At 49.2% G+C, this 24065-nt stretch overlaps 1 protein-coding gene across 1 annotated transcript in view; it reads right to left on the bottom strand.

The window, feature by feature from the left end:
- itga10 (integrin, alpha 10) overlaps positions 1–24065 on the bottom strand; it is an 82765-nt gene that overhangs the window by 28621 nt on the left and 30079 nt on the right. Inside the window, exons 6-7 of the mRNA XM_046303217.1 lie at positions 23775–23902; positions 22485–22633 (exon numbers count right to left, since the gene is read on the bottom strand). Coding sequence (XP_046159173.1) covers positions 22485–22633; positions 23775–23902 — 277 coding nt within the window. The remainder of the gene's footprint in view (positions 1–22484; positions 22634–23774; positions 23903–24065) is intronic.

Raw genomic sequence — 24065 nt, 5'->3', positions numbered from 1 at the left:
TGTATCAGGAAATAAGCAAACAGGAAACCGCTCACCCAGAGGCAGCGCTCCTAGTGGCCTGGGACTTTAATGCAGGGAAACTTAAATCCATTTGACCTCATTTCTATCAGCATGTTAAATGCGCAACCAGAGGGGAAAAAATTCTAGATCACCTTTATTCCACACACAGAGACGCGTACAAAGCTCTGCCTCGCCCTCCATTTGACAAATCTGACCATAATTCTATACTCCTGATTCCGGCTTACCAGCTAAAATTAAAGCAGGAAGCACCAGTGACTCAGTCTATAAAAGAAAGTGGTCAAATGAAGCAGATGCTAAACTACTGGACAGTTTTGCTAGCACAGACTGGAATATGTTATGGGATTCTTCCGATGGCCTTGAGGAGTACACCACATCAGTCACAGGCTTTATCAATAAGTGCATCGAGGACATCGTCCCCACAGTGACTGTACATACCCCAACCACAGGCAACATTCTCACTGAGCTAAAGGTTAGATCTGCCGCTTTCAAGGTGCGGGACTCTAACCCGGTGCTCCAGGAATGTGCTGACCAACTGGCAGATGTCTCACTGACATTTTCAACATGTCCCTGATTGAGTCTGTAATACCAACATGTTTCAAGCAGACCACCATAGTCCCTGTGCCCAAGAGCACTAAGGTGACCTGCCTAAATGACTACAGACCTGTAGCACTCACGTCTGTAGCCATGAAGTGCTTTGAAAGGCTGGCCATGGCTCACATTAACATCATTACCACAGAAACCCTCCCTCTACAACTGGATCCTGGACTTCCTGACGGGCCGCCCCCAGGTGGTGAGGGTAGGTAGCAACACATCTGCCACTCTGATCCTCAACACTGGAGTCCCTCAGGGGTGCATGCTCAGTCCCCACCTGTACACCCTGTTCATGACTGCATGGCCAGGCACAACTCCAACACCATCATTAAGTTTGCAGACGACACAACAGTGGTAGGCCTGGTGACCAACAATGGCGAGACAGCCTATAGGGAGGAGGTCAGAGACCTAGCCGGGTGGTGCCAAAATAACAACCTATCCCTCAACTTAATCAAGACAAAGGAGATGATTGTGGACTACAGGAAAAGGAGGGCCGAGCAGGCCCCCATTCTCATCGACGGGGCTGTAAATCAAAATCAAATCAAATTTTATTAGTGTCATGATGTTGGCCACTTTGGGTATAGCAAGCCCCATCCCCCTCTCCCCGCAGAAAGGGGAAAAATTCTGCTAGCTATGGAACTGCACTTGAAAACTGGACAATTAAATGTAATTGCAAAAACGTATGACGATGAACAAGCACAAGCTCTTCAACAAAATCGTCTCCTACAGGAACAAAATCATATGCTACAGGAATAACTCGATTTAGCCTAAACTAAATACAATGATGTTCACGCCAGACTAGATAAATCTGAAGAGTAATCTACAAACAGGAGCGCTCAACTTGATAACATGCAGGCAGTTTTGTCGAACGTTACTCAAAGTAACACGGTTCTACTCAAAACGCTGCAGACCAAAGACGATCAGTTAATGAACACAATGACAAAGTTGGATGGCAAATCAGCAGAACTCATTCAGGTCACTGACCAAATAAATGATGAGAGAACTCAGGTGATGAAGATGGAAATATTGATTTCTAAGCAAGTGGAGAAAATCTCATCACTGAATCTCTCGCTCCGTACTCAAGACCTCTATCTGCAAGCCATGACAGATAAGTTTGAGCCCGGAAGGAGCAAGTGTGACACTCACGTGTCCAAAATCAGTACTCTAAGCGCTCAAGTGGACTCTGCAATGCAGCAGAATACCACCCTTAGGTACCATCTGGAGGAAGTCCAGAATGGTCACGCTCTACAGCGTGACTACGAATCCAAGCAACCGGAGCCCTGTACTCACAGGAGTATGATGATAGGTTTCAGACATTGCCTCCCTCATGTGCCCCTCAGTCTTCTCCTCTTGGCCATTCGGCACTGAGTAATATTGCACCTCTTGGCCAACGAACGACAAGGTTTGGCTTCTACTCTTGGCCTTTCGGCCCCAATATCTCCACAGAATGAAGCCAACTCTTTCCGCCCACTTGACGCAGAATACCTTGACAAACTCATCAAGAATTTCCCCACCTTTGACCCCGTTCCAGGTCAGCCAAACGATACTGAGACGTTCCTAGCTGACATAGAGGACGCGTTGGATGGCTACCCGAACGCTACAGGTTCTGACAGGGTTTACCTGTTGAAGCGAACATCGAATAGACACGTGACAAGGTTCATTCGTCTACAACAGCAACACGTGCTAAATGACTACGCTAAACTTGCCACAGCTTTGAAATTAGAATTCAGTGGTTCTGAGACTCGCAAACACGATAGCTTACTGGCTAACACCGTCAAACAAGCTCGGAATGAACACCCACAAGCTTACTATCATAGGCTTTGTTCAGCTTACTTTGGCCTACTCACTGAAACAGGCATGGAAGACCTGTTACCATTTAAACAAATGTCCCTGTCGAACTTCATTACCTACTTGGGCCTTGCCGCCCACGTTGGCTTGCCTATCTTACAACTCAGAGAGCTTGCAAGCACAGCTTTTGAGGCATCAAAAGTTCACAACGCTAAGAGCCCTGGCCACTCGGTTTTGAAGTTTGACCACGGGCACTCACTCCAGTTAGAGGGTGCATTATCAGGTATTGGAGCGTTGAGAGATGACGCACAACAACAGTTTCTACCACGAAACCATGATTCCAATAAACTCTGCGGTCGAATTAACTGTAAAGTACGTCGCCATCAACATGACTACCGCTACAATCGACCTGTTCGCTACGTTCCTGCACCCAACCCCCAAAAAGTGTCAGAGCACCAGGGTAACAAAGGACGATGCAAATGTAGACCAATGTTCTTCAGAAGTTCCTCTACGGGAAGAACTAAAGCGAGAACAATTTGAGAAAAGGGTAAAAGATAAGTCACAAGGACTAGACGGGGAATTACCGGACACCAGGTCCGCAGGAATTAACACCTATAGCAAGGACGTTAAAATAAAAAATTCTCCCGCTCTCACTCGAGACCCTATCCAGGGCCCGCTTGATCAAGAAACAATCCCCCGGGTTTTGTCTATAGACTCTGATACAAAGGTTGCGAAGAAAAAGGTCAAACGCTTCGTTAAAGCCAAGCCCACTCAAAATCGGAAAAGTCTATCTGCTTCCACCTTGAACAGAAATGACACATCACGTCGTTGCGAACGACCACTACACTTTGTGGGGAATATGTCCACTAACCACAGATCTAAAGGGCAATACCTGGAAACAGTCCTGGAGGACTGCTTAACTTGTCATGAGCTAATTGACTCGGGTGCGACAATATCACTCATCTCTCAAACATTGTTTGATAATATCAAAATGGCTTTGAAGCCAACTAAACATTGGTTAAAAGTGGAACGATGCGACACTACACTTCGAGGGGTCACTCAGACTACCTCGCCTCTCACATTGAGAGTCATGCTGAAACTACACTTCAAGGACGTATTGCTTGTTCACCCTGTGTATGAAACTGTAACCCTGCTACTTGGAGCAGACTTGATGGATCGGTTACTCCCATTGATGGATTGGAAAACCAACCAGGTATGGTCACAGGCCACCGTGCCTCCTACACTGACCACACTGTTCACCCCTAACGCTAGCTGCAACGCAGTCATTCACGAGGGGTATCTGTCGAAAGCACCCCTTGGGAAAAAGATGTTTAAAAACCTCTTGGGGCAGAATCCGATCCAAGGAGATATTACGATATCTCGACCCATTCCATCAGCCAACTTGATTGACCATTCTTTTCATGATTTCGAGGCCAGCTGTCTCTGCAACTTCCCTCCTCCTTGCAGTTGTGCAATACGGTAGTTGAGATTAACTCCTCTTGCCCTTCGGACACTTCCGCAATCACTGCGGCCGTCTCAGCAAGAAAAACATTGATGCGCAGAGTATACTCTGCTTCCGATGACACACCATCCACTTTGTTGGGGACTGTCACCCCTTACAATGATACTAATGGCGTCAGTCCAGCAACTGACCCGATGACTCCCACTGGTGAAACACTTAGCGATATCACAGACAGATATCCTTGTCTCAGTTCGCAGGTACTGAAGAGGTTGCCACACGCGGACGCGGTGGTGACTGACAGACTTCGACAGCCACTGAGCGTTTTGAAGCACAAACACCAGGAGATTTGGTTGAAAGGTTACAGCCATCCTCATAACAACGCGGCCGCTGACAACTTGTACATAGCGTTCGACCTTTTCGTTTGCGCCTCAGACACCAACACCACCTGCTGGTGGGGGGTGGGGGGGGGGTTTCCGGAGACACAAAGGTGGGGAATAGTAGCCCAGACCCATGATGAGCCTCATCGAGGCCGGTGGTGGGGGGGGGAGGGGTCGAGACTACGGACAACAACGTACGAGGCCGCCAGAGCATAAATCAGATCTAGTTGTAAGCTCCCCTATGAGAACAGTGAGGAGCAGACAGGCCCCTAGAAGGGGATTATCTTAGAACACATATAAGATGGTACTGAGGTGCACCACACTGGTCGTAAAGGAAGTCCAGTGGGCTTGTCCACATCCAAAACAAATGGCAACAATAATCATTCCTTGCCATGTGTAGGTTCAACTACAATACAACTAGTAAAATGCTCCAATCATGTGTTCCGGTAATATAACATTTCAGAATAAATTGGTAGGATAACTGGTCCCTTTGAGCACCAGTACCAATACCAGCGACAGTCAGTCTAGCTACAATCAGTAAGAAGGTTAGAGATCTAACCAATCAAATTACCCTTGACAACAGCGACATAGGAGTCACTCAGAGTGCAACACGTGGAAGGGAATCTCCAGTGCACTCTTCCAATGGTTAACACACATGTCACTAATAAATATAATCCTCTGTTCAGGAGGAAAATTATTAGAATCACTAACCACGATCACACCACGTACGACTGGTCTAATACTTAGAGTACTTCCGTCGTGAGGTTAGCTCCTCCGTGGATAACATAGCTATGAAATAGACTTCATACCTATCACCACTACAATAGTGGAAGACACAGTGACTTGTAGTAAAAACTACTACAGACTCCCTCGACACCAATTCTGACTGACCTCCAGGCATTGACCTGGAAATTACCTGACTACGTCAGACTCATTCTGAACAAGTTGAAATCTGCCAGGATACTTGGTTTTCTTCCCATGACATGCGCGCTTGTGTAAGCATAAACGCACATGCACAACGGAACATCCAATTAGGAGTTATGCTAGGATCACTTAAGGGTCCAAGCAAAATGCCAGCCTTAGTAAAGTTGAACATTTACTTCTAGGCCTTTGACTCTACAGCACTCACCAGTTTTCTTCCCAGAAGTCCATAGGTCATCCCTGTAGACTGCCCAAAACTAGTGCCTTACAGCTGTAAACTTCATTAGTTATCAACTTAGGATAGTATCTAAGCAACACACCAAGTTATAAAACCTTAGATATGGCATTAGAGACAATGCCATGATATATAGAATACAGTCCAATTAGATGATTTTTGTGTGAGAAATATATTTTGTATATCTTTTGTTTATGCTTTCATTCCTTTTCGATCCAGTTCCTTTGACACTTAGGAAGTGATAGAGCCATAAACAATGTCCCCATACAACCATCACTTAGTGCCACAACACCGCTCATTGGGGCATGAATGTAATTATCTATATTTCATGAGTGTGTGTGCGTTGTTAACATCTGCCTAAGTTACTCCCCAGATCTTCCAGTCTGGACGACAACCAGACTACGGGTCCGCAACGGCGACCCCAAACACGGACACCCACGGCCCATCCTTGTGGCGGCATGCCCCGCTGTCAGGGAGCCTATCAAGGTAAACCACCAGAGGGCGGGGGACCGCATAGGCGACCCCAAACACGGACACCCACGGCCCATCCTTGTGGCGGCATGCCCCGCTGTCAGGGAGCCTATCAAGGTAAACCACCAGAGGGCGGGGGACCGCAACGGCGACCCCAAACACGGACACCCACGGCCCATCCTTGTGGCGGCATGCCCTGCTGTCAGGGAGCCTACCAGATAAACCACCAGAGGGCGGGGGACCGCAACGGCGATCACCAACCAGGACATCCCCCTGGCCCTCCCTGGGGTACTTTGCAGTTTCCAGGGAATCTACCAAGGTACATCACTAGAAGGGAGCGCAACGGCGATCACCAACCGGACATCAACAGCCACCCTTGTGGTGAACTGCCCCACTTTCAGGGAAGCCTACCAAGTTCAACCACCAGAGGGGACTGCAACGATGATCTACAAACAGGACATCACGTGTTCATGATTTTATGTTGATTTGTAACTTGCAGGGCAAACAAGATCCAAACCACCGGGGGGGGGGGGGTGTGTCATGACGTTGGCCTCTTTGGGTATAGCAAGCCCCATCCCCCTCTCCCTGCCTCCCCCTTGCCTCCTTCAACTAGGTTGCTGTGGTTAGAGAGACGTCGTAAATTCCTGAGGATCTCCTCATGGACACACAGTATAGGCAGAGTAAATTTTTATAGAGAACAAAGCAATTCCTTCCACCTCACAGAACTTGAGGTACGAACAAATTTCATGTTCCGGAGAAAGTATAAAAGATTGGTGAAGAATCCAGTTCGTTTGTCACAACTTGGGGAAGCTCATGGGAGACGGTGTGGACACATTACCATAACACTGTTTATATATTAACCTCAGATATGAGGTTTTCATCTAATTGTTGTATAAGATGAATGAGTGAGTATGATACTGTTTGTAAAATTGTGTAATATGATTTTGGACTGTTTAATGAAGGAAAACTCAAAAAGGGGATTGGATGGAGTTAACTAAATCAGAGGACCGCCCCTGAGCCCAGTTATGGTCAGGCTTCCTGGGACAGCCCTTTTCTGCCTTCAGAATAAAACTCCCACTCTGGTTTTCGATCAGCAGACCGAGCTTACCTCAATTACAAGATGGCTAAAGGTTGTAGACCATGTTTCTCTCAATCACAGGAGTACAAAGGTTGTAGACCATTGCTGAATCTTTTAACCATACCACATAGTTAAACTCTTAGACTATAGACAAAACAGAATAAGAACAACGTCTGTGATATTAATTACTAGTCTGCAGCTAGGAATTCGGTATCATTCAACGCAAAGAACGACAACCGCTGAAACATCCATTCTATAACGAAATTAATGAATGTCACTCTGAACTCTCCACTATAACCACGACAGAGAGAGAGAGGGAGAGAGATGGACAATTCTACAAAATAAATGAACTTTTCACCAGCGATCAAGATGACACACTGAGCATAAATATATATATTGATTGCAATTGTTCCCGAATGAGTGAGCGTTCATGTGCAAAGGATTAGCATTTCAATTGTTATAATTATCACTCTGTAGTGACTTCTCAGTGGACCCCTTAGTGTACAGAGGGTAGTGTACAGAGGGTAGTGTACAGAGGGTAGTGTACAGGGGGTAGTGTACAGGGGTAGTGTACAGAGGGTAGTGTACAGAGGGTAGTGTACAGAGGGTAGTGTACAGAGGGTAGTGTACAGAGGGTAGTGTACAGAGGGTAGTGTACAGGGGGTAGTGTATAGAGGGTAGTGTACAGAGGGTAGTGTACAGGGGGTAGTGTACAGAGGGTAGTGTACAGAGGGTAGTGTACAGGGGGTAGTGTACAGAGGGTAGTGTACAGAGGGTAGTGTACAGGGGTAGTGTACAGAGGGTAGTGTACAGAGGGTAGTGTACAGGGGGTAGTGTACAGAGGGTAGTGTATAGAGGGTAGTGTACAGGGGTAGTGTACAGAGGGTAGTGTACAGAGGGTAGTGTACAGGGGTAGTGTACAGGGGGTAGTGTACAGGGGGTAGTGTACAGGGGTAGTGTACAGGGGGTAGTGTACAGAGGGTAGTGTACAGGGGGTAGTGTACAGGGGTAGTGTACAGGAGGTAGTGTATAGAAGGTAGTGTACAGAGGGTAGTGTACAGGGGGTAGTGTACAGGGGTAGTGTACAGAGGGTAGTGTACAGGGGGTAGTGTACAGAGGGTAGTGTACAGAGGGTAGTGTACAGAGGGTAGTGTACAGGGGGTAGTGTACAGAGGGTAGTGTACAGAGGGTAGTGTACAGAGGGTAGTGTACAGGGGGTAGTGTACAGAGGGTAGTATACAGAGGGTAGTGTACAGGGGGTAGTGTACAGAGGGTAGTGTACAGAGGGTAGTGTACAGGGGTAGTGTACAGAGGGTAGTGTATAGAGGGTAGTGTACAGGGGGTAGTGTACAGGGGGTAGTGTACAGAGGGTAGTGTACAGAGGGTAGTGTACAGGGGGTAGTGTACAGAGGGTAGTGTACAGGGGGTAGTGTACAGAGGGTAGTGTACAGGGGGTAGTGTACAGGGGGTAGTGTACAGGAGGTAGTGTATAGAAGGTAGTGTACAGGAGGTAGTGTACAGGCGGTAGTGTACAGAAGGTAGTGTGCAGAGGGTAGTGTACAGAGGGTAGTGTACAGAAGGTAGTGTACAGAGGGTAGTGCATATGGTCCAGTACATCATTGGGGCCCATATACCTATATACCAAGCGGTGTCAAAGGAAGGCCCTAAAAATTATCAAAGACCCCAGCCACCCCAGTCACAGACTGTTCTCTCTACTACCGCATGGCAAGTGGTACCGGAGCGCCAAGTCAAGGACCAAAAGGCTTCTCAACAGCTTTTACCCCTAAGCCATAAGACTCCTGAACAGGTAATCAAATGGCTACCCGGACTATTTGCATTGTGTGCCTTCCCCCCAACCCCTCTTTTATGCTGCTGCTACTCTCTGTTTATTATCTATGCATAGTCACTTTAACTATACATTCACGTACATATTATCTCAATTAGCCCGACTAACTGGTGCCCCCAGACATTGATTCTGTACCGGTACCACCTGTCCTGTATACAACCTCGCTACTGTTATTTTACTGTTTTATTTTTCTTTTGTATTTCTTTACTTATCTATTGTTTACCTAATACCTATTTTTTACTGAAAAATTGCACTGTTGGTTAGGGCTTGTAAGTAAGCATTTCACTGTACAACACCTGTTGTATTCGACGCACATGACAAATAGAAGTTGATTTGATTTGACTCATCGTCCACACTACGTAAAGCGCTTCACAGACCTCGACTACTACAGAGAGAGGGTGAGAGAGGAGGAAGAAAGAGAGAGAAATGTGGTAGAAGGAGAGGAGAGGGAAGAGAAAGAGAAAATGAGAGAACAAGTGAATGAGCAGGAACGACAGAACAGAGAAAGAGAAAAAGAGAGATGTGTCACATGTGCGCCTGGGTACCCTGATCTGTTTCACCTGTCCTTGTGCTTGTCTCCACCTCCTCCTCCACCTCGCCCATCTTTCCCATTATCCCCTGGGTACCCTGATCTGTTTCACCTGTCCTTGTGCTTGTCTCCACCTCCTCCTCCACCTCGCCCATCTTTCCCATTATCCCCTGGGTACCCTGATCTGTTTCACCTGTCCTTGTGCTTGTCTCCACCTCCTCCTCCACCTCGCCCATCTTTCCCATTATCCCCTGGGTAACCTGATCTGTTTCACCTGTCCTTGTGCTTGTCTCCACCTCCTCCTCCACCTCGCCCATCTTTCCCATTATCCCCTGGGTACCCTGATCTGTTTCACCTGTCCTTGTGCTTGTCTCCACCTCCTCCTCCACCTCGCCCATCTTTCCCATTATCCCCTGGGTACCCTGATCTGTTTCACCTGTCCTTGTGCTTGTCTCCACCTCCTCCACCTCGCCCATCTTTCCCATTATCCCCTGGGTACCCTGATCTGTTTCACCTGTCCTTGTGCTTGTCTCCACCTCCTCCTCCACCTCGCCCATCTTTCCCATTATCCCCTGGGTACCCTGATCTGTTTCACATGTCCTTGTGCTTGTTTCCACCTCCTCCACCTCGCCCATCTTTCCCATTATCCCCTGGGTACCCTGATCTGTTTCACCTGTCCTTGTGCTTGTCTCCACCTCCTCCTCCACCTCGCCCATCTTTCCCATTATCCCCTGGGTACCCTGATCTGTTGCACCTGTCCTTGTGCTTGTCTCCACCTCCTCCAGATGTCGCCCATCTTTCCCATTATCCCCTGGGTACTTACACCTGTGTTTTCTGTCTGTCTGTGCCAGTTTGTTTTGCCTGTTTAAACCTACCAGCATTGTCCCTTGCTCCTGTCTTTGCTATTGTCCCTGTTTTCTAGTTTCCCGGTTTCAACCTTTCCTGCCTGACCTGACCCTGAGCCCGCCTGCTGTCCTGTACCTTACACCCTCTCTGGATTACTGACCTCTGGCTGACCTGACCCTGAGCCCGCCTGCTGTCCTGTACCTTTGCCTCTACTCTGGATTACTGACCTCTGGCTGACCTGACCCTGAGCCCGCCTGCTGTCCTGTACCTTTGCCTCTACTCTGGATTACTGACCTCTGGCTGACCTGACCCTGAGCCCGCCTGCTGTCCTGTACCTTTGCCTCTACTCTGGATTACTGACCTCTGGCTGACCTGACACTGAGCTCGCCTGCTGTCCTGTACCTTTGCCTCTTCTCTGGATTACTGACCTTTGGCTGACCTGACCCTGAGCCCGCCTGCTGTCCTGTACCTTACATCCTCTCTGGATTACTGACCTCTGGCTGACCTGACCCTGAGCCCGCCTACTGTCCTGTACCTTTGCCTCTACTCTGGATTACTGACCTCTGGCTGACCTGACCCTGAGCCCGCCTGCTTTTCTGTACCTTACACGCTCTCTGGCTGACCTGACCCTGAGCCCGTCTGCCGTCCTGTACCTTTGCCTCTACTCTGGATTACTGACCTCTGGCTGACCTGACCCTGAGCCCGCCTGCTGTCCTGTACCTTTGCCTCTACTCTGGATTACTGACCTCTGGCTGACCTGACCCTGAGCCCGCCTGCTGTCCTGTACCTTACACCCTCTCTGGATTACTGACCTCTGGCTGACCTGACCCTGAGCCCGCCTACTGTCCTGTACCTTTGCCTCTACTCTGGATTACTGACCTCTGGCTGACCTGACCCTGAGCCCGCCTGCTTTTCTGTACCTTACACCCTCTCTGGATTACTGACCTCTGGCTGACCTGACCCTGAGCCCGCCTGCTGTCCTGTACCTTTGCCTCTACTCTGGATTACTGACCTCTGGCTGACCTGACCCTGAGCCCGCCTGCTGTCCTGTACCTTTGCCTCTACTCTGGATTACTGACCTCTGGCTGACCTGACCCTGAGCCCGCCTGCTGTCCTGTACCTTTGCCTCTACTCTGGATTACTGACCTCTGGCTGACCTGACCCTGAGCCCGCCTGCTTTTCTGTACCTTACACCCTCTCTGTATTATTGACCCTTGCCTGCCTTGACCTGTCTTTTGCCTGCCCCAGTTGAAAGAATAAACTTTTGTTTCTTCAACACTGTCTGCACCTGGGTCATACCTTGAAACATGATAAGATGAGAGATGAGAGAACAAGTGAGTAAGCAGGAAAGACAGAACAGAGAAAGAGAGGAGCAAGGAATGTGGGTACAAAAGGAAGACAGAAAGGTAGAGAAGAAAAAGAGAAAGGGAGGATAGAGGAGAGAAACAGAGGGAGGGAGAGGATAGATGAGAGAAAGAGAGGGAGGATAGAGGAGAGAAAGAGAGGGAGAGGGAGGATAGAGGAGAGAAAGAGGGGGAGGGAGAGGATAGATGAGAGAAAGAGAGGGAGAGGGAGGATAGAGGAGAGAAAGAGAGGGAGGGAGAGGATAGATGAGAGAAAGAGAGGGAGAGGGAGGATAGAGGAGAGAAAGAGGGGGAGGGAGAGGATAGATGAGAGAAAGAGAGGGAGGATAGAGGAGAGAAAGAGAGGGAGAGGGAGGATAGAGGAGAGAAAGAGGGGGAGGGAGAGGATAGATGAGAGAAAGAGAGGAAGGATAGAGGAGAGAAAGAGAGGGAGAGGGAGGATAGAGGAGAGAAAGAGGGGGAGGGAGAGGATAGATGAGAGAAAAAGGGAGAGGATAGAGGAGAGAAAGAGGGGGAGGGAGAGGATAGATGAGAGAAAGAGAGGGAGGATAGAGGAGAGAAAGAGCGGGAGAGGGAGGATAGAGGAGAGAAAGAGGGGGAGGGAGAGGATAGATGAGAGAAAGAGAGGAAGGATAGAGGAGAGAAAGAGAGGGAGGGAGAGGATAGATGAGAGAAAGAGGGAGAGGATAGAGGAGAGAAAGAGAGGGAGAGGGAGGATAGAGGAGAGAAAGAGGGGGAGGGAGAGGATAGATGAGAGAAAGAGAGAAAGGATAGAGGAGAGAAAGAAAGGGGGAGGGAGAGGATAGATGAGAGAAAGAGGGAGAGGATAGAGGAGAGAAAGAGAGGGAGAGGGAGGATAGAGGAGAGAAATAGAGGGAGGGAGAGGATAGATGAGAGAAAGAGAGGGAGAGGGAGGATAGAGGAGAGAAAGAGAGGTAGGGAGAGGATAGATGGGAGAGGATAGAGGAGAGAAAGAGAGGGAGAGGGAGGATAGAGGAGAGAAAGAGGGGAGGATAGAGGGATAGATGAGAGAAAAGGAGAGGATAGATGAGAGAAAGAGAGGAAGGATAGAGGAGAGAAAGAGAGGGAGAGGGAGGATAGAGGAGAGAAAAGGGGGAGGGAGAGGATAGATGAGAGAAAAAGGGAGAGGATAGAGGAGAGAAAGAGGGGGAGGGAGAGGATAGATGAGAGAAAGAGAGGGAGGATAGAGGAGAGAAAGAGCGGGAGAGGGAGGATAGAGGAGAGAAAGAGGGGGAGGGAGAGGATAGATGAGAGAAAGAGAGGAAGGATAGAGGAGAGAAAGAGAGGGAGGGAGAGGATAGATGAGAGAAAGAGGGAGAGGATAGAGGAGAGAAAGAGAGGGAGAGGGAGGATAGAGGGGAGAAAGAGGGGGAGGGAGAGGATAGATGAGAGAAAGAGAGAAAGGATAGAGGAGAGAAAGAGGGGGAGGGAGAGGATAGATGAGAGAAAGAGGGAGAGGATAGAGGAGAGAAAGAGAGGGAGAGGGAGGATAGAGGAGAGAAATAGAGGGAGGGAGAGGATAGATGAGAGAAAGAGAGGGAGAGGGAGGATAGAGGAGAGAAAGAGAGGTAGGGAGAGGATAGATGGGAGAGGATAGAGGAGAGAAAGAGAGGGAGAGGGAGGATAGAGGAGAGAAAGAGAGTGAGGGAGAGGATAGATGAGAGAAAGAGAGGGAGAGGGAGGATAGAGGAGAGAAAGAGAGGGAGGATAGAGGAGAGAAAGAGAGGGAGAGGGAGGATAGAGGAGAGAAAGAGGGGGAGGGAGAGGATAGATGAGAGAAAGAGAGGAAGGATAGAGGAGAGAAAGAGAGGGAGAGGGAGGATAGAGGAGAGAAAGAGAGGGAGGGAGAGGATAGATGAGAGAAAGAGGGAGAGGATAGAGGAGAGAAAGAGAGGGAGAGGGAGGATAGAGGAGAGAAAGAGGGGGAGGGAGAGGATAGATGAGAGAAAGAGAGGAAGGATAGAGGAGAGAAAGAGGGGGAGGGAGACGATAGATGAGAGAAAGAGGCTGGACCAAGCTAAATATAAAGTATGTGGTGAACCCATGGTCTGAGGATAGAGGAGAGAAAGAGAGGGAGGATAGAGGAGAGAAAGAGAGGGAGGGAGAGGATAGATGAGAGAAAGAGAGGGAGGATAGAGGAGAGAAAGAGAGGGAGAGGGAGGATAGAGGAGAGAAAGAGAGGGAGAGAGAGGATAGATGGGAGAGGATAGAGGAGAGAAAGAGGGGGAGGGAGAGGATAGATGAGAGAAAGAGGGAGAGGATAGAGGAGAGAAAGAGAGGGAGAGGGAGGATAGAGGAGAGAAAGAGAGGGAGGGAGAGGATAGATGAGAGAAAGAGAGGGAGAGGGAGGATAGAGGAGAGAAAGAGAGGGAGGGAGAGGATAGATGAGAGAAAGAGAGGGAGGGAGAGGATAGAGGAGAGAACGAGAGGGAGGATAGAGGAGAGAAAGAGAGAGAGGTAAGATTAGGGTAGAGTTAGTATACACAGAGTTTCCCTACATCTAAAATAAACAGCCGCTAGAAGAAGATAATATATCATGTAGAGTGATCCTCAGAGTTAAATAACACAGTTGGGAAAAACAGAAATTGGGTGTGAGAGGGAGAGTGACAAAGACGTGTGTGTGATCACTTCCAAGAACTGTTTATGAAACAGATTGGGTGCGATACGGATAGTGACAGACCCTGAAAAATCCCCTAAAATGACAAATAACCATAGACGTAATCAGGCCAGACTTGACCATATATGAGTTAGACAGACAGGCAGTCAAACAGTCAGACAGTCAGACAGTCTGACAGGCAGGCAGTCCGACAGGCAGTCCGACAGTCAATCAGACAGTCAGTCAGACAGACAGTCCGACAGTCAGTCAGTCAGTCAGTCAGTCAGTCAGTCATTCAGTCTAGTCATTAAATACAGTTGGTAATTTCCTTTTAAAGTACAGCTCTACCACATCACTGGTGTTACCATGACACACAACCTAACCTAAACACAAAGGATGTGCAGCGACAACACACTTGTACACATACAAGTACACACGTGCACACACACGTACACACAAACATATAACCACACCCTGTTTGTCTGGTGGTGACCTGTTTTGACCACTGGACATTTAGTGGGTAGAGTCTGCTAGCACTTACACACACACACACAATGCCTAGTGCAGCCAGTGTTAGTGAACTCAGTCATTTTCAGGCGTAACTCTGGACCAAGCTAAATATAAAGTATGTGGTGAACCCGCAAGAAACGGTCTGGTTAAAAACAACCTTTTCCCTGCACAGCCTGCTAATTATACAGCCAGCCAGAGACAAGAGGAGAGAGGGAGGAGAGAGAGAGGAGAGGGAGAGAGAAAGGGTGGAGATGAGAGAGGAGAGAGAGGAGAAGAGAGAGGAGAAGAGAGGGAGGAGAGAGAGAGGAGAGGGAGAGAGAAAGGGTGGAGATGAGAGAGGGGAAGAGAGGGAGGAGAGAGAGATGAGAAGAGAGGGAGGAGAGAGGAGAGGGAGAGGAGATGAGAGAGAGAGGAGAGGGGAGAGAGGAGAAGAGAGGGATGAGAGAGAGATGAGAGGGGAGAGAGGAGAAGAGAGGGATGAGAGGGGAGAGAGGAGAAGAGAGGGATGAGAGGGGAGAGAGGAGAAGAGAGGGATGAGAGAGAGAGGAGAGGGGAGAGAGGAGAAGAGAGGGATGAGAGGGGAGAGAGGAGAAGAGAGGGATGAGAGAGAGAGGAGATGAGAGGGAAGAGAGGGAGGAGAGAGGAGATGAGAGAGGAGAGGGGAGAGAGGAAAAGAGAGGGATGAGAGAGGAGAGAGAGAGGAGATGAGAGAGAGAGGAGAGGGGAGAGAGGAGAAGAGAGGGATGTGAGAGAGATGAGAAGAGAGGGAGGAGAGAGGAGAGAGAGAGGAGAGAGAGATGAGAAGCGAGGGAGGAGAGAGAGATGAGAAGAGAGGGAGGAAAGAGAGATGAGAAGAGAGGGAGGAGAGAGGAGAGAGAGAGGAGATGAGAGAGAGGAGAAGAGAGGGATGAGAGAGGAGAGAGAGAGGAGATGAGAGAGAGGAAAAGAGAGGGATGAGAGAGGAGAGAGAGAGAGAGAGGAGAGAGAGGAGAAGAGAGGGAGGGAGAGAGGAGAGAGAGAGGAGAGGAGAGAGAGATGAGAAGAGAGGGATGAGAGAGAGAGAGAGAGGGAGGGAGATGAGAGAGAGGAAAAGAGAGGGATGAGAGAGGAGAGAGAGAGGAGATGAGAGAGAGAGGAGAGGGGAGAGAGGAGAAGAGAGGGATGTGAGAGAGATGAGAAGAGAGGGAGGAGAGAGGAGAGAGAGAGGAGAGAGAGATGAGAAGCGAGGGAGGAGAGAGAGATGAGAAGTGAGGGAGGAGAGAGATGAGAGAGAGAGGAGAGAGAGATGAGAAGCGAGGGAGGAGAGAGAGATGAGAAGCGAGGGAGGAGAGAGAGATGAGAAGAGAGGGAGGAGAGAGGAGAGAGAGAGGAGATGAGAGAGAGGAGAAGAAAGCACAAAAGGATAGATGGAGGAAAGGAGGATGTAGTAGAAGAAAGGAAAAAGAGAGAGAAGGAAAAGTAACAAAACATTCTAGAACACTAGTGGAGCAAGAGAGAAAAACACTTTTAAAAACAGTTTATTACAAACAAGCATAAAGCAGGAATAAACCAGCAATTACTGTGCTGCCACTTGACCAATTAAAGAGAGCAGAGAGACCAGGGCCTATGGACATACAGCGAGAAAGAGACACAGAGAAAGACAAAAATAAAAGAATAGTGTGAAATCCACTAGTAAAAAGAGGTGGGTAAGAGCCCAGCTCTGATGTGGCTGAGAGACTGTGTGAAATACAGGGGGATAAAACTGGGGTAAAGAGAAAGTGAAGGAGAGGGAGAAATGAGAGAAAGAGAGGGACATATGTGAGAACAGACTGTGGAAGGAGAGAAGAGAGAATGAGAGAAAGAGATGAAGGGAAGAGAAAGGAGGGGGAGGAGCTAGATGAGAGAGTGGTGTTAATTGGGAGGTCTGGTTGTACTTACACTTTTATTGTCAGGAGTGTGGTCATGACACAACGCGCGTGTGTGTGTGTGTGTGTGTGTGTGTGTGTGTGTGTGTGTGTGTGTGTGTGTGTGTGTGTGTGTGTGTGTGTGTGGTCATGACACAGCATGAGTGTGTGTGTGTGTGTGTGTGTGTGTGTGTGTGTGTGTGTGTGTGTGTGTGTGTGTGTGTGTGTGTGTGTGTGTGTGTGTGTGTGTGTGTGTGTGTGTGTGTGTGTGTGTGTGTGTGTGTGTGTGTGTGTGTGTGTGTGTGTGTGGTCATGACACAGCATGTGTGTGTGTGTGTGTGTGTGTGTGTGTGTGTGTGTGTGTGTGTGTGTGTGTGTGTGTGTGTGTGTGTGTGTGTGTGTGTGTGTGTGTGTGTGTGTGTGTGTGTGTGTGTGTGTGTGTGTGGTCATGACACAGCATGAGTGTGTGTGTGTCACAGGGTAAAATGTGTATGACAGTGAGAGGCAGTAGCTGATACCCTTTTAATAGACTGGTTTACTCTCCTATATCACTAATTTAGCCTCTATGTGTCTTATACTGTGTGTGTGTGTGTGTGTGTGTGTGTGTGTGTGTGTGTGTGTGTGTGTGTGTGTGTGTGTGTGTGTGTGTGTGTGTGTGTGTGTGTGTGTGTGTGTGTGTGTGTGTGTGTGCGTGCGTGTGCGTATGCGTGTGTGTGTGTGTGTGTGTGTGTGTGTGTGTGTGCGTGTGTATGCGCGTGTGTATGTGCGTGTGTATGTGTGTGTGTGTGTGTATGTATGCGTGTGTGTGTGTGTGTGCGTGTGTATGTGTGTGTGCGTGTGTATGTGTGTGAGTGTGTGACACGTCTCTCTAGTGCTCGAGGGTGCCAGGCGGCCCATCATTACGCACACCTGTCACCATCGTTACGCACCTCGGCGCTTCATGGGACTCACCTGGACCCTCCCCTTTATCTGTCATTTCCTCAGTTTCTTCCACTTGTCTGCATTAATGTTGTTTTGCTCCCCTTGTCCAGATGCTGTCCTTGTTTTGTTTCACTCCCTGTACTCTCCTCTTGACTCCCAGCGTCTGACCTCACAGTGTGTGTGTGTGTGTGTGTGTGTGTGTGTGTGTGTGTGTGTGTGTGTGTGTGTGTGTGTGTGTGTGTGTGTGTGTGTGTGTGTGTGTGTGTGTGTGTGTGTGTGTGTGTGTGTGTGTGTGTGTGTGTCTGTGTGTGTTCTCTGCGATGGCTTATCCAGTGATGTTTCTCTTCTCACACTCCTCCAGAGTGTGTGTGTGTGCGTGACTGTGTGAGTGTGTGTGTTTGTACAGCTGCAGTGGCTGTAGGAGCTAACCAGGCTGTACTACAGTGGCCACACCTGCAGCTCTGCTGACCCAGCAACAGCCAACCCCGTCAGTCTTCCTACCAATGCCAGCTCTGGTATCTTTTCATCTGTGTGTGTTTGATTCGTACAAGAAGCCCAAGAAACAAAACACCACAGACAGACAGACAGGCAGACAGACAGACAGGCAGACAGGCAGGCAGGCAGGCAGGCAGGCAGACAGACAGACGGACGGACGGACGGACGGACGGACGGACGGACGGACGGACGGACAGACAGACAGACAGACAGACAGACAGACAGACAGACAGACAGACAGACAGACAGACAGACAGACAGACAGACAGACAGACAGACAGACAGACAGACAGACAGACAGAGTCCATCTGACATGTTTTATGACCGTTTCGACCCAGCACTCATAAACAAGGGTTAATACCAATGTCCACTCTAAACTGTGTGCAGTGCGCATGCACAGCTCCCCCTGGACCGTGCAGAGTAAATATCAGAGCATGCTGAGAAGCATGAGATTGAACTTCAATCAACTTTCTAGAGTTTTCCGTTAGTTAACACTATCAACGTTTCCCTTTACTGTGAAAATTGTGATCGAATCAACGCAATATTAGCCACTTTCAATACAACATACCAAAACAAAACTAACTATGCAAGAGATGTTGTTGTATTCGGAATGCATCGGACTAGGATTCTATTGCATTAACAGGCACGACTCAGGCCCATACTCTACACAGACCGGTGCGCTATAACCAATCAGAGGTGCAGTAGGCCTATATGCAAATAGACCATTGCCATATATGGGTCTATGCGTTTCACTTTGAACTGGACTGTTTGTACAGCATGAGCAGTCGTCAGTAGATGTTCTTGTTTTGAGATCAAAGTGAGAGCTACACGTAGCAACGTGTGCACATTTCTACATTTGTTCCTTCGCTAGTTAGTGAGTTATTAGCTCAGTTATATAGAATCTGTTGTCAGCAATAGGGGAGTGGTTGCTTCCTACAAGAGCACAAAATGTATGCATTTCTAGACATCTTTGAAAATCTGTGTTGCATTTTTAAATAGGCTTGAATAAGCTAAGTAGCCATTAGGCAGAGGCTAGCATAATTGTCATGCCCTGACCATAGGGAGCCCTTGGTTCTCTATGGTGTTGTAGGTCAGGGTGTGACTAGGGGGGTGTTCTAGTTTTTCCTATTTCTATGTTGGTGAGCTTGGTATGGTTCGCAATTAGAGGCAGCTGATTATTGTTGTCTCTAATTGGAGATCATACTTAAGTTCTCCATTGTTCCCACCTGGGTTGTGGGATATTGTTTCTGTTAGTGTGTTTGTGCACTTCGACTTCACATTCCTTGTAAGTTTTGTTGTTTTGTTTCTAGTTTCACTTTGTATTAAAAAGATGTGGAACTCAATTCACACTGCGCCTTGGTCCGCTCATTTTGAAGAACGTGACAGAATATCCCACCCACGCAGGACCAAGCAGAGTGTAAATGAGGTAAAGGAGTTTTGGAGTTGGGAGGAAATCATGGGGGGAAACGAGACCCTTCCTTGGCGGGAGTCGCCAAGGAGGGTAAAGGGACAGCGACGACGCCGGGGACCGTGGCCACAGAAACACCAAGATTTTTTGGGGGGGAGGCACATGGCGGGGTCGGCAGAGCAGCGGGGAGTGCCAGAGCCCGAATGGCAAACTCTGGAGGAGTTCAACGAGGGATACCGGAGAGAGGTTTTGGCGAGGAGTATGCTGCAGCGCAGGCGTGTTGAAGAGCGCTTTCTCAGCCCGGTACCATCTGTGGCGGCTCCACGCACCAGGCCACCAGTGCGCCTTCCCAGCCCGGTACGTCCTGTGCCTGCTCCCTGCACTCGCCCTGGAGAGCCAGAGACCGTCAGGGAGTCAATGGAGAAGTTGAGGAGAGAGATGTTGGTTTGGTGTGTTCGGCACCGCATTGGCCCTGAAGAGCGTGTTACCAGTCTGGTACAACCAGTGCCGGCGCCACACACCAGATCTCCAGTGCGCCTCCCCAGTCCGGTACATCCAGTGCCTGTTCTCTGCACTCGCCCTGAAGAGCGTGTCACCAGTCCGGTGCAACCTGTGCCGGCTCCACGCATCAGGCCTCCAGTGCGCCTCCCCAGCCCGGTTCGTCCTGTGCCGGCTCCCAGCACTCGCCCTGAAGTGCGTGTCAACAGGCCGGTACCACCTGTACCGGCTCGACGCACTAGGCCTCCAGTGCACATTCACAGTCCAGAGCTTCCGGCGACAGTTCACAGTCCAGAGCTTCCGGCGACAGTTCACAGGCCAGAGCTTCCGGTGACAGTTCACAGTCCAGAGCTTCCGGTGACAGTTCACAGTCCAGAGCTTCCGGTGACAGTTCACAGGCCAGAGCTTCCGGTGACAGTTCACAGTCCAGAGCTTCCGGCGACAGTTCACAGTCCGGAGCTTCAACGGTCCGGTACCTCTGGCAATGGTCAATGGCCCGGAGCTTTCAGTGACGGTCAACGACCCGGAGCTTCCAGGCACGGCGTCCAGTCCTGCTCCATGGCAGGAGCGTTTGTCTGCGCCGGTGCCCAGATCAGGCACGGTGTCCAGTACAGCTCCATGGCCGGAGCCTTCCTCTGCGCCGGTGCCCAGTCCAGGCACGGTGTCCAGTACAGCTCCATGGCCGGAGCCTTCCTCTGCGTCGGTGCCCAGTCCAGGCACGGTGTCCAGTACAGCTCCATGGCCGGAGCCTTCCTCTGCGCCGGTGCCCAGTCCAGGCACGGTGTCCAGTACAGCTCCATGGCCGGAGCCTTCCTCTGCGCCGGTGCCCAGTCCAGGCACGGTGTCCAGTACAGCTCCATGGCCGGAGCCTTCCTCTGCGCCGGTGCCCAGTCCAGGCACGGTGTCCAGTACAGCTCCATGGCCGGAGCCTTCCTCTGCGCCGGTGCCCAGTCCAGGCACGGTGTCCAGTACAGCTCCATGGCCGGAGCCTTCCTCTGCGCCGGTGCCCAGTCCGGGCGTGGAGTCCAACCCAGTTCCATCGCCAGGGCCCTCCTCTGCGCCGAGCCCTTGGTTCTCTATGGTTTTGTAGGTCAGGGCGTGACTAGGGGGTGATCTAGTTTTTCTAGGTTCCCAATTAGAGGCAGCTGATTATCGTTGTCACTAATTGGGGATCATACTTAAGTTCTCCATTGTTCCCACCTGGGTTGTGGGATATTGTGTCTGTTAGTGTGTTTGTGCACTACGACTTCTAGTTCCTTGTAAGTTTTGTTGTTTTGTTGTTTTGTTTCTAGTTTCACTTTGTATTAAAAAGATGTGGAACTCAATTCACACTGCGCCTTGGTCCGCTCATTTTGAAGAACGTGACAATAATTTGTCTGATTCTCTGTAATAATGGTGTGGGAATAATAATGCATTTTATTTTGTCAAGTGGTCTCTTGCATCAAACAACACAACAACATTTTCAGTCACCTTGTCTGAAGGACAAGTGGATAAACAGGTTAATGTCAAGCCCGCAGGTTTTTTCACAAGTCTCATGGAATGGAGGCCTACATTGAGCACCACACATTGGCTGCTACTGTAAGCTGAATGATAGAACAGCAATTTCCATGTTAAAATGGTATGGGATGCATTTTACCCATTGTTTTTGATAGTAGACCACTCTGATAGGCCTACATTATGATCAAACAGTCACAGTAGCCTACTTGACCACTGTTAAAACAAACTGAAAACGGGTGCAGCCTCAGTGTTCACAGTAAACGCATGCCGGAAGTTGCACAGAATTTCTCCGTTAAACGTTGCGCTCAGCTGACCTGAAATTTGCTCAGTGATGAAAAACATTGGTTAATAGTATTAGTAAAAGAAAGCTGTCTGTTTTACGTAGCGGTGGTGTGGATGAAAGGTAATGACAGTCTACAGGGGTGGTGCCTGTATTTCCAGTCATCACCTTTAAACTGATTTTAAACTGCTTTTAAACTTTCCATTGACTTATCTTTAAACTGCCCTTCTCACATCCTGACCATTTACCTTTAAGTGTGCTGGAAAACAGGAACTCCCCAATTACCTGCCGTGTGTGTGTGTGTGTGTGTGTGTGTGTGTGTGTGTGTGTGTGTGTGTGTGTGTGTGTGTGTGTGTGTGTGTGTGTGTGTGTGTGTGTGTGTGTGTGTGTGTGTGTGTGTGTGTGTGTGTGTGTGTGTGTGTGTGTGAGAATGAAAGCCATGGCGTGTAGAGTATGGGTGTGTGTGAGTGAGGATGAAAGCCGTGGTGTGTAGAGTACGGGTGTGTGTGAGTGAGAATGAAAGCCGTGGTGTGTAGAGTACGTGTGTGTGTGTGTGTGTGTGTAGTATGGGTGTAGTACACTATATGTGTATGAGTTTAATAAAGGAGGAATGTAATTTTCAAAGGATAACTTTTATGGTGTGAGATATCAGGTGTCCATATTAGACAGCTGTTTGTTATGTTTTGACCTATGACCCCTCTATACCCCTCAGCCTCAGCTGGATTCCATGTTCCACTGAGAATAAAATAATAAGGAAATATTTGACATTGTTAAAGGGCAGAGTGAGTTATGATTGAGACATTGACCAGCCAATGAGAATGGCTTATGAATGATTGACAGACGTACCAGCCCATGTGGATGGCGTATGCTGTGCGTGTCTCCCGCCCCTCCTGTCGGCTGATGTTCTTAGCTGCTTCAACCACCTCCTGTGTTGTCTGGTAGTCTCTCAGTGACCACTCATGGACCGCAACCTCACCGTACTGCAAAACCCCCACCTGAACACAACCATGGTCATGGTAGAAACAAAACCACACACGTAATTGTGTCTGGCTGTCTTTCCAATGTAGTTGAGCATACAGTGGGATATCCACAGATAGAACATGACCCCATGTCCCCCTGTCCTCTATTGTCCCCATCTCCCTCTCCAATCCTCAACCCATACCTCTACCCCTCTGCTACTGACCCCCTCCAAACCTCCTATTGCCACTCTCCTCTAATCTTCCCCCTCTCCCCATCCTCTTCTCCCTTTCCTTCTCATCTCCCATCCTCCCCTAACTTCTACCCCACTGCTACTTCCTCTCCCCTCATGTACCCTCTCCCCTCATGTACCCTCTCCCCTCATGTTCCCTCTCCCCTCGTGTTTCCTCTCCCCTCATGTTCCCTCTCCCCTCATGTTCCCTCTCCCCTCATGTTTATTCTCCCCTCATGTTCCCTTTCCCCTCATGTTCCCTCTCCCCTCATGTTCCCTCTCCCCTCATGTTCCCTCTCCCCTCATGTTCCCTCTCCCCTCATGTTTCTTCTCCCTCATGTTCCCTCTTCCCTCATGTTCCCTCTCACCTCATGTTCCCTCTCCCCTCATGTTCCCTCTCCCCTCATGTTTCTTCTCCCCTCATGTTCCCTCTCCCCTCATGTTCCCTCTCCCCTCATGTTCCCTCTCCCGTCATGTTCCCTCTCCCCTCATGTTCCCTCTCCACTCATGTTCCCTCTCCTCATGTTTCTTCTCCCCTCATGTTCCCTCTCCCCTCATGTTCCCTCTCCCCTCATGTTTCCTCTCCCTCATGTTCCCTCCCCTCATGTTCCCTCTCCCCTCATGTTCCCTCTCCCTCATGTTCCCTCTCCCCTCATGTTCCCTCTCCCCTCATGTTCCCTCTCCCGTCATGTTCCCTCTCCCCTCATGTTCCCTCTCCACTCATGTTCCCTCTCCCCTCATGTTTCCCCTCCCCCATGTTTAGGCCAGCTCTTGTGCCATTGCATAAGTCCATCCATTCATTCTCATCCGATTACTACAACGTGTTGTGTTTCAGTGTAAAGGACTGGCTTGTCTAGTTGACTGAGACTCAACCAACAGAATCCCTGGGATTTCATCAGAGAAATGTACAGACACAAACACAAACACACACACACACACAATCTTACCTGCATCTGTTCTGGGCTGATATGGAACTTGCTGAGGATGTTACTGAGGAAGTTCTGGACTTCATACCAGGGATAGATGCTATTGGAGCCATCCAGAACGATCACTATGTCCATGTATGTTGCACATCCTGGACAGAAAACATGTTATTGGATCCATAAGGTGAGAGTACTAAGGACCCACATAACCCCCAAAACCCCATGAAATGAACTCAGTAGAGTCATTACCATTCAGCTGTGATGTGTGCTCGGGAATATAAATGCAACCCACTCTTTGTGTGTGTGTGTGTGTGT

This window comes from Oncorhynchus gorbuscha, linkage group LG15 (genome assembly GCF_021184085.1).
Source record: "Oncorhynchus gorbuscha isolate QuinsamMale2020 ecotype Even-year linkage group LG15, OgorEven_v1.0, whole genome shotgun sequence".
NCBI lineage: Eukaryota > Metazoa > Chordata > Actinopteri > Salmoniformes > Salmonidae > Oncorhynchus > Oncorhynchus gorbuscha.
This window is presented reverse-complemented; position numbering and strand designations above follow the sequence as displayed.